The sequence below is a fragment of the Alligator sinensis genome, unplaced genomic scaffold (genome assembly GCF_000455745.1).
Source record: "Alligator sinensis unplaced genomic scaffold, ASM45574v1 scaffold145_1, whole genome shotgun sequence".
Taxonomy (NCBI): domain Eukaryota; kingdom Metazoa; phylum Chordata; order Crocodylia; family Alligatoridae; genus Alligator; species Alligator sinensis.
In genome coordinates, this window is record NW_005842414.1 from 859,834 (window position 1) to 869,956 (window position 10,123).

Sequence of the window (10,123 nt, forward strand, 5' to 3'; positions counted from 1 at the left end):
GGTCTAGGACCCAGTTCTCCTATATCCTGTGTAAATGTATTGACGGGGCAAAGGGTGAGTACCACTACTAACACCACGCCAGGTGCGTTTTGTGTTGTCTGTCTGATTGACAGCATGGCACTCCCTCAGGAATTAATTAGAGCTTGGGCACCTTGAGGAGCCAATCCGAATCAATTCAGAGCTTGGAGGAAAGCAAAATGCATGCTCCAGGTCACTTCTGTGAAGGTGTGCACACCTATTTGTTGCTACCTAGAGATCCTTGCAGTCCCAACGGTAGAATTTCGGTGGTGTTAGGCACCCAATCCATTTTTAGAGCACTGGCATAGGGTCAGTTTGAATCAGTCCTTAGGACTTGGATGTCTGAGTCCTGCCTAAACTGAGTTAAGCATCTATTGATCATGGCCCAACATGTCAAGCACCAACCTGTTGCTTCTCTGTTCAAAAAACACATTCCTGTGTCATTGCTTTTAACTAAGGTGACCATATTATAGGACAATGTGAAATCCAAGACACTACCCTACCCTACCCCACCCCTTCTGCTGCAGGCAAAAGCAGGAGCAGGGAGGTATGGTGCACCTCTGGTATTGCTATTCAGGCAACTATGGGAGTCAATGGCCCGCTAATGACCCACTGTTCTTTACTGCAGAGATGTTAACAATTATCTCCCTTTTGTAATGGTCATTCCACTAATCAAGATAACCTATTTTAGGGCAATTTTGCTGTCTGCTAGGGCTTCCTAGTTCATAGCTCTTGCCATGCCTCCTTCCACCCCGAACCTAGGACGCTCCTTTTAATTTTCACCAGCCAGCTGGGACCAGTCTCCAAAATCCGGCACATGTGGTCACCATACTTAACGCTTGCAGGACAACCAGCTTCTGATGGAGTTCCTACAGGGCCAGTTTTCACCAGGTGTCAATGAATTTATTTGAAAGACAACAATTTACTCTGCAGGCTTGCTTACGTGTAAAACCAGAATCCTGTGCTTAACCTAGAGTCAATATTTTTCTATCAATTTTTTTGTAAACATTTATTAAAAAAACCTTTATTTTGCACTGACTTTTACTCCTATATAAAGTAATAATAAAATAAAAAAGGCAAAGTATACACATATATAATACTAGTTTTATTCATATGGACATGAAAAAAAAAAATCAAGCCGCAAAGCTGTTCATTAATCACATAGGTATATCATTGTTACTTGTATCCTGTCTTTCCTTCCTCTATTTCCATTCACCGTTGGGAGAGCAAATTAAAATTTGTCTTGAAATTGAATGTGAACCTTTGGCTAAAAGACTAAGGCTCTAATCCTGCAAAGGCTCACAGTCGTGCTTAACTTTATGCGTTGTCAGTAGGCCCAATTAAATCAATGGGATTACTTATGTACTTAAAACCAGGTGTGTGTGTAAAGTATTCTGCTGAATAGTCTGTACAGGACCAAATACATTGGAGTACAGATTTCAGCTGGGGATACTGTAACACAAATAAATAAATAATAGGTTGTTTGGGTGGTCCTGAGGGTGTAATTTGTGTTGCTGAACATTTATTATTGGTGATAAGGCAGCAAATAGAAAGAACCTCACTTCAGTTTCAGAGACTAACTTGAGTTTGCCTGACTGACAGAAAAAAAAAAAAATCTTTTTACTTTTAAACCGAGCACATTTGGATGTGAAAATTACTGAAACACAATAACCATGAAGCCTAAAAATGCTGGCAGTTAGATATTTTGGTAACATGCTATAAAACTGCCTGAAGCACATGAATACGTACATGGACAATTGCATAAAATACATTTTAATACATATTAAATTAAATTGTTTATAATATACCATTCTTACAAGGCAAGTCCTGTCTTAGGCATTTTTCACACCTGTTACCATAGTCTAAGAACATCACAAACTCTAGGTGACAGAGGGAATTACTATTGCCTCCTTTTACATAAAGTGTGATTGGGCACAGAGAGACAGAGACTCAAAGAAATTAAGGCACCTAAAAATGGGAGCTAAATGCAATTTAGACATCTAAACCTAAAAGGTCAATTCGCAAACAACCTGTCTTAGTGTGCTTAGGGCTCATCACCTAGATCAAGGATTGGATCCAACCCATGGACATGGGGCTTTGGTGGCAGGGACACCTTCCATGGGCACATTTCCCATGCCACCATAGGGAAATGTGCCAATTACAGGCACTTTTCTTGTGCCACAAGTGGTGGCAGCAACAGGGTCCTCATGTCTATCTTTCTGCCCACCCCCAATCCAGTGTGGGTCATTCCAGGAGCCAGAAAGGTTGCCAACCCCTGATATTAGGTGCCTAACTTTTCTGAAAAAATTAATTAGGCCCCCAAAGTTAAGCTACCATGCATGCCCAGAAATGGCACCATCTTATCTGAGCTGAACAGTTAGGCACCTTAACCCCACCATCTTGGGATTCACTGACTTAGTGTTCCTGTCTCCAGGGGCCTAAAGAATCACAGTGTTGGAAGGGACCTCTCAAAGGTCATTTGGTCCAACCCGCTATACAAATACAGGATTTGTTATCCTTATCAACTGCTCATCTGTCATGTTCCTGAAAACCTCCAGTGAAGGAGGTTCTACAGGTTTCCCTGGGCAGTCTATTCCACTGCCTTACCATTCTAACAGTAAGCAAGTTTTTCCTCCAATCTAGTCTAAATCTGCTGTGGTGCAATTTAAAACTATTACTTTGTGGCCAGCCCTCAGCAGCAAGGGAAACAGTTGCTCACCCTCATCTTTATAATATCCTTTCAAATATTTGAAAACTACTTCCATATCCCTACTTAATCTCCTTTTCTCCTGCCTAGCTCTCTCAACCCTTTTCTCACATGGCTTGCGTGCCAATCCCTTTATCATTCTTGTAACTCACCTGTTTTTCTACGCACTTAAAATATTCAAGATGAGTATAAACCAGCCCTCAACAGAGTGGTACTGTCAACTCCCTTGCCTTACACCCAATATTCATGCAGATCCAGCCCAAAAGTACATCATTTTTAGAAAAAACCAAACAACTGCATAACATTGCTGATTAATCATGTTGACTCTCCAATCTACCAAACACGCCTTGATCCTCCTCAGCATGGCTACTGCTCAGCCAGTTATATCCCATTCTGTAGTGTGCACTGATTTATTCTTCCCTACCCGTAGCATCTTGTATGTCTGCACTAAACTTATTTCTATCGTCCCTAACCCAGCCTCCCAATGTACCAAGGTCCTATTGCACTCTACTCCTATCCTGCAGAGTGTTTCCAGTTCTTCCCAGTTTTATGTCCTCTAAAAACTTGATCAGGAAGCTATCGATTCCAGCATCCAAATGATTAACAAACATGTTAAACAGCACCGGACACAAGTCAAACCCCTGTGGAACCCCACTTGAAACCGCCTGCCATACTGATATCGATCCATTTATAATTACCCTTTGCCTTCAGTTATTGAGCCAATTTTGTGTCCACTTGATAGTAATTTTATCTAGTCCATGTTTCTACAGTATACCTATAAGAATATTACGTAGGCTATACCAAATATTAAATGTCTACTACATTCCTTTCAGTCATCCAACCTGATACTTCGTCAAAGAAAAAAAATCAATTGGTTTGGAAGAATCTGTACTTGACAAATCCATAATGGCTGGTAACAATCAGTCTTTCTTCCTCCAGATATTTAAAAATCCTATTGGATGGGCTCAGAATATGAATAACATGAACTTTCATTCAAGAAATACAGATAACAGTGTTGTAATAGCCTAATGGTTAGAGCATTTGCCCTTAGTGGAAAACCCTAGTTCTAGGTCCCTCCTGGTCTGGGGGTAGGTGAGGTCAAATCTCCTACTTTCCTGGAAAATGTTCTGACCACCAAGTTAGAGTCCAGGCTGGGCTGAGGGAAGCCATCACCATTCTTGATAACTGAACCACTGTGCGAAAAGGAAATGCATGGACGAGCCTAACTCTGTAGCTCAATGATGAGAAGGCTTCCCTGGGAAGGAGTACTGGGTTCCTCCTGGAACTGAGCATGCAGTTTGCATTAAATAGCTTTTGGATAAAATGCAAAAATAGCACTAAAATCAGGGATGAGGACCTAGGCCTGCCTCCCTTCCAAAGGAGTTTCCTCATCACTGGGCTACAGAAGCATGCTTTCTCTTACTTGTCCTCTCCTTGGTCCCATGACTCTCACTTTGCTTCCCATACACACGCAGTAATTTAGTTTGCTGCATGAAAGATATATCCGCAAAATGTCTGCCAATTCATTATCCAAAGATATAAAAATAGCTTCAAAATACATGTGGAGGACAAAACCATAATAAATTCAAGAAATCTGGAACTTAATGAGCCGCAAATGATCTTTAACACAGAAACTGGGCCACTAAGTGAGGCATTGTTGTTTAAAGTAAAGTTTTCCATTAGTTAGATGCAGGAATGAGGAGACTGTGTGTGCTTGAAAGGAGCTGAAAGAACAAGGAGTTTAAATTGTTCACCTGTTTTGTATTAGATGACTTAGATATCTTGATACCAGCTGGTGCCATACCATGTCATCCCATCCAAACAATTGCATCATTGATAAAACAGGCTGAGGCTGGAGATCTGGTGGAGCAGTGCTGGGCATGTCCAAAGCTAACAAAGTAAAAGCTGATTTTAAATAGAGAAAGAAAAAAAAAAGAGAGGGGCAGTGTTAAAGATTTCTCATGCATTTAAAATACATTCCTGTTCCACTAACAAATATTGAAACTTATTTGTTATTATTAATATTTGTGTTGCTCTAGATTCCAGTCAGAATTGGGAACCAACATAGTAGGCACTGTTTAAAAAATAGGGAGAGGTAACCCCTTTTCCAAGAAGCTTACAATTTTAGGATGACACACAAGATATGAAGGATAGGGAATGATGTAATCAAATGCATACAATGGTTACAAAGCCAGGAGACATCATCTTGTATAAATGTGCTCTGTGAGGTAATTGGACATTTCCCCTTACCTCCCACTCTGCCTTTGATAAATGAGTGCACTTGGTGTCCACTAAGAATTTTTGAAGTGCCTTAGTCCTCCAGAAAGGTACTGAATTTTGAAAAACAGAATCTGTAGGAATTTCCAGCCTGATTTTCTTAAAATACTTCTTTGTATATTGGTGTTTTATGGGAAAAAATGTGCAAGTGCCGTGCTAACCACAAAGCTACTCCTTAACAGAACAGTAGACCTCACACAGTCTTAGGCAGCACCTGCAGACCTATAAAACTGTATAATAAATATATGCCACAGAATTTTTTAATGAGACATAAGCATTTGCTCTCAATACTGGAGGGCTGCTATGGAACACATCCAACATCAAAGTTATTCTCATTCTTTATGCTACAGATAACAAACACATTTACTCAGGAAGGAGACCTAACCTAGAATGCTGATATGTTATTAGACTAAATGAAATCAGCAACAGCAAATGAGGATTGCAAAACTGATCTTTATTTTCTGATTTAAAAAAACAAGGCATCCACCAGCTCCCGATCTTTCCCAATTCAAGTTAAATAAAAGCTAGCTTATTACTAAATTAAGAGTATGCTTATAATGCGATATGCATACGGAAACTGTGCTTTTGATTAGTGGAAGCACAAGCCTGTTTTCAGAAAGAGCAACAAGGCAGCTATTTTAATTAACAGAGGGTTAGATTAAAGTTTCACAACAAGCCCTGAGTACGGGTAGCATGTACTCATCATGCCTTACAATGCTGTCCCCTGTCCTGTTTCTAAGTAAAGAGGTAAAATGTGGTCCCCAATTACTGCAGGGCAGGAAGCAATTTCTGTCAACCCCTTACTAGATTACTTTCACCACTGTTTGTTTAGTACTTTTGGCCAATAGGCAGGAAGAGGGTAGCATGGTGGAATCAAGCTATCCCTTTCTGACCAATCCCGCCCACTTCCATAGAGGAGGTAGTGTTTCAGGAGAAGTGTTCTCTTCCTTGGGCTACAACTTCCAGGCTAGAGACGGGCGTTCAAAAATCCAGAGCTTGAATTGATTCAATCTTTGCAGGTTAGTCCAACCTGCATAGTTTGAACCAATCTGCAAGTGAACAGACGTTCACCTTTGACTCTGGAAAGGCGCACATGTCTGAAGTGGCTCAGGCTAGAAGCCAGGGGGTGCTAGGGCAAGTCCTCAACTGGAGGGAAACTAAGCTGAGGGAAGGGGTGTGGCCAGGCCCGGGAAGGCCTGAATATGATTAGGAAGGGGCTTAACCCTTCACCCTGGCCTGCAGAGACCCCAGCCGGGGTCTGCCTGGAGTGGGAGGGGGGAAGCAGCCCCTGTCAGGGGTCCCCAGCCTCTCTACCCGGCTCATTTGCTGGCTGGTGGCAGGAGCAGTTGCAGGGCCAGACCCCGGTAGCCTGAGGGGAAGCGGGGAGTTAATCCCCCCATTGCAGGAGGTTGGTGATGGTGTTGGCACCGATAGGCTCAGCTCGTGTAGGCAGGGCCATGTACCCAGGGCTGTGGCAGCCAGACACCAGTAGACTGAGGGGAAAGGTGGGGTTAATCCCATCATTGCAGGAAGCAGCGGTGGGGGCACCAACACAGCACCCTGGGCCGAGTCCCTCAGAGGAGGGGTCAGCTGGTGAGTGGAGGGGGAATGTGACCTGGCTGCAGGGTTGAGGGGGGGCAGAGCCAGGGCTAGTTACAAAGCCTGACACACCACTGCCTCCTGCTGCAGCAATATGACCTGGCCCGGAGTAGCTCCAGGGGGTGGGAGTCAACACCTGCTACCTCCCGCCTCAAGCTCCGTGTGGGAACAGGTGGGCAGCAGCTGTAGCATGGCTCCACACCCCCTTCCAGGTGACAGCTGCCTATGCCCTTGGGTTGTGGGGCTGGGCTGGATCAGGATGCAGCAGCCACTGCCTCCCACCACCGCTACCCATGCCCCTGGCCCACAGTACCCCACCCTGAGCACCCAATGCTGCTGTGAGCAGGTGACAGGTGCTTCACCTCTGCCTACCACGATAGTTTGCTCCGCTGCCACCACTGGGAAAGGGAGGGGGCAGGGAGCTGCAGCCCACCTGCAACCCTCGCACAGGGCTGGAGGCGCTGAACCCTGCCCCCTGGGGCCACCCCAGCCTGGGCTGCTCTGCCACAGCAGGAGGCAGCGGTGAGTCGGGCTCCATAACTAGCTCCAGCTCCCCCACCCTGCAGCCAGGTCACACCCCCAGCCCTGCGCTGGCTGGCCACTCCTCTGAGGAACTTGGTCCAGGTGCTGCAGTATGGGCCCTGCCTGAGGTGATCTTCAGCATGGGACATAGCCAGTGCCATGTTGGTGCCCATGCTGCTGTTGCCTGCAATGGGGGGGATTAACCTCCCCAATTCCCCTCAGGCAACTGGTATCTGGCCGCCACGGCCCCCGGTACACGAGTGGAGCTATTGGTGCCTGTGCTGACCCCCTCCCTGCAATGGGGTGATCAAACCCCCAGCCCCCCTCAGGTTTGGCCCCATCCCCGCTCCTGCCCCTGGAGCACTGAGTGAGGTGGGGGGCTCAGGACACCTGGCAAGGGCTGCTGCCCCTTTGCCAGGCAGACCTGGCAGCACTCCAGAGCAGGGTTTCCCAGCTCCACCCTTTTCTCAGCCAGCCAGAGCAGTGCTAGTGCTCTGGCTAGGGAGGAGAGGGGCAGGGGCAACCCTGCTTGGCTGGAACAGACAGCCCTGCCCAGGGCTGCAGAGTATGCTGGGATGCTGGAGGATGGAAGGGGTCTGAAGGAACGGGATGGAAGGAAAACCAGGAAGGTGTCTGAGACGCATGTTCCATAAACCGGCTTTTCTTCTATCAATTAAATCTGATACTATATTCAACTAGGATCATCTCAAATCAGTTTTGGCTATTTTGAAACTGGTTTATGTGCACTGAATTTATGTTCTGTTACAGGTTTAAAGCAGTTTGTGTGTAACTTCTGTACCTAACCCCGAAGTCAATAGTCCAGGAAAGAGACCGGCTTTTTCTGTATTTCTTCTCAACATGGCTGCATAAATTATATTCAGCACTTGACTTCTCTTCAGCTGATTTCTAAAAGACTAACTGGTTATATCACTACCTCAATTAAATAATTAAAGAAAAATGGAAAAAAATATATATTTAACCATAGAAAACAGAATTTGTGATAAAACTGTGATAGTAATTTCTTGCTTTGATTTTGTGTTGCTGTTTCCTGCCAAGCCTCAGTAGTGGGAGACCATTTTCAATTTCACTACCTTGCATCTCATTAAGTATGGCCTATTAACTACTGCAGAGTTGCTGCAGTTCAAGGGTCTTAGCATTTTGTATTACTTCACATGTCCTTGAGAGCTTATAAATTTAGTTCTTAATTTATATTATGGTTTAAAAATATTGTTAATTCAGAAACAACTCTTCTAAATTTTATTTAAATGGATTCAGGAAATCATTATGGCTAAAGATCAGCCTAAGCACTCTTAAACATATAGTGTTACATTAAAATTTTAGATAAAATAAAACGGCATCAAAATATAGTGAGCCAGATCTTTAGCTGATGTAAATCAATCTAGCTCCACTGACATTAAGAAATTGGTTGAGCATTCTTACTATTCACTGACAAACTGAAAGAAGTAATTCATTATACTAAATTTGTAGTGTATTCTTTTCAGTACAAAATTGAACTATGTGGTAAAAATGCATCAATGTATAAAAGCATCCAGAGCAAAATGACCAGCCCAAGCAACATTACAAAAATGTCTCAAAGTATACGAGCTTAAAAATGCATCAAAAAGAAATCACAAAATCAGCTCTTTGAAAATGTCTGAACAGATGTCAAAACATATTTCAAACATGCAAATTCTGCTAAATCAGTGCCATTTTGGAAAAAATAGTTAAATAAATTATATCAAATTATAATAGAGAATAATAGGAAAATGCTTAGATTTAATGTAATGCGATGAACCCATAAATTATTCTTATTTAGATTCTAATAAACATTACAAATGCAATATAATGTCAATAAAAATGTTTCTAAAGATTCAAAATACTCCAATATTATAGATCTACCTGTACACTAGTGAAAGAGACAGCACTTCAGTACTTTGTTGGAAAAACATCCGGCATAAATTTCACGTTCTGCATTTAGCCAGATTTGAGCTTCTCAATATGAAGAGGAATATGCCAAGAACATGAAACACATAAAAGACGGTGGCAAAAGGGAATAGCAAAGAAAGCAGCAGAGGAAGGGAGGGCCATTCTAGCTAACCTGCAGCTGTATCCGCAAGCTGTGGGGAATGGGGTGTTTGTGACATCCTCTGGCTCTTCAAGTATGGAAAGAAATTTCTCCAGAGAGCACTGGCAACAGCAAGGTGGTGCTCTTTAGCCACTAATGGAAGCTGTGCGTTTGGGCCCATATTTCCTCGTTGAGGCCCCTGACTTGCACATTTGTGTACACTCCTAATAGGAAACAAAAGCAATGTCAACAGTCAATAAATGGAAAAAAAAAAAACCTACCCCAAAAACCCAAACCCATAACCCTTTTAAATACATTTATAAGTTCTTTAAAATGTATAGTCTGAGAACTGAAAGACCATTTTGTAAAATTAAATCCTTTATGCAAAGATATTATGCATACCAGTTATTTGACGGATGAATGATATTAAGCACCAGAAAGTTAATGTTAATTACTAATGTCAACCATTAATTATATGCTTTTTAATATGTCAGATCAAAATGAAAAATAGGCAGCTTTAAAAAGAATGTTTGCATTTTGCAACTACAAGCATGACAAGCAAGTCTGCTTACAATCTAATGCCAGGCACCTTTTTTTTTAATCTGGTCTCTAAAAGTTTCAATGTATACATGTACATGTATGTGTACAGGAAGAAAAATAAATAATCACAATTGCTTCTGCTTAATTTTAAGGCTTCCTATTCATGTTTAGTTTTTTTTATTTGCAAAAGTTCAGTAGATGCATGCTTGCTTAGAGCAAAAAATGATGGTTTGCTGATACACTGCAGACAATTAGCTTTGATAGCAATGCCCACAGCTTTGTTAGTACAGTAAGGGCAAAGTTACCACTGCACACAACTCCCATCCCTTCCTGAGACGATGTGGCATGAATTCAATAATGCACTCAATTTTCTTTGATTCTTCTAGTACCATTCC

The 10,123-nt window shown here is 42.7% G+C and overlaps 1 protein-coding gene across 2 annotated transcripts in view; it reads right to left on the reverse strand.

Annotated features, from left to right (window-relative positions):
- MMS22L (MMS22 like, DNA repair protein) overlaps window positions 1-10,123 on the reverse strand; it is a 159,108-nt gene that overhangs the window by 31,038 nt on the left and 117,947 nt on the right. For both annotated transcript variants that reach the window (XM_025211564.1, XM_014522926.2), the window contains exons 14-15: window positions 9,222-9,412; window positions 4,480-4,630 (exon numbers count right to left, since the gene is read on the reverse strand). In XM_025211564.1, the coding sequence (XP_025067349.1) occupies window positions 4,480-4,630; window positions 9,222-9,412 (342 nt within the window). The remainder of the gene's footprint in view (window positions 1-4,479; window positions 4,631-9,221; window positions 9,413-10,123) is intronic.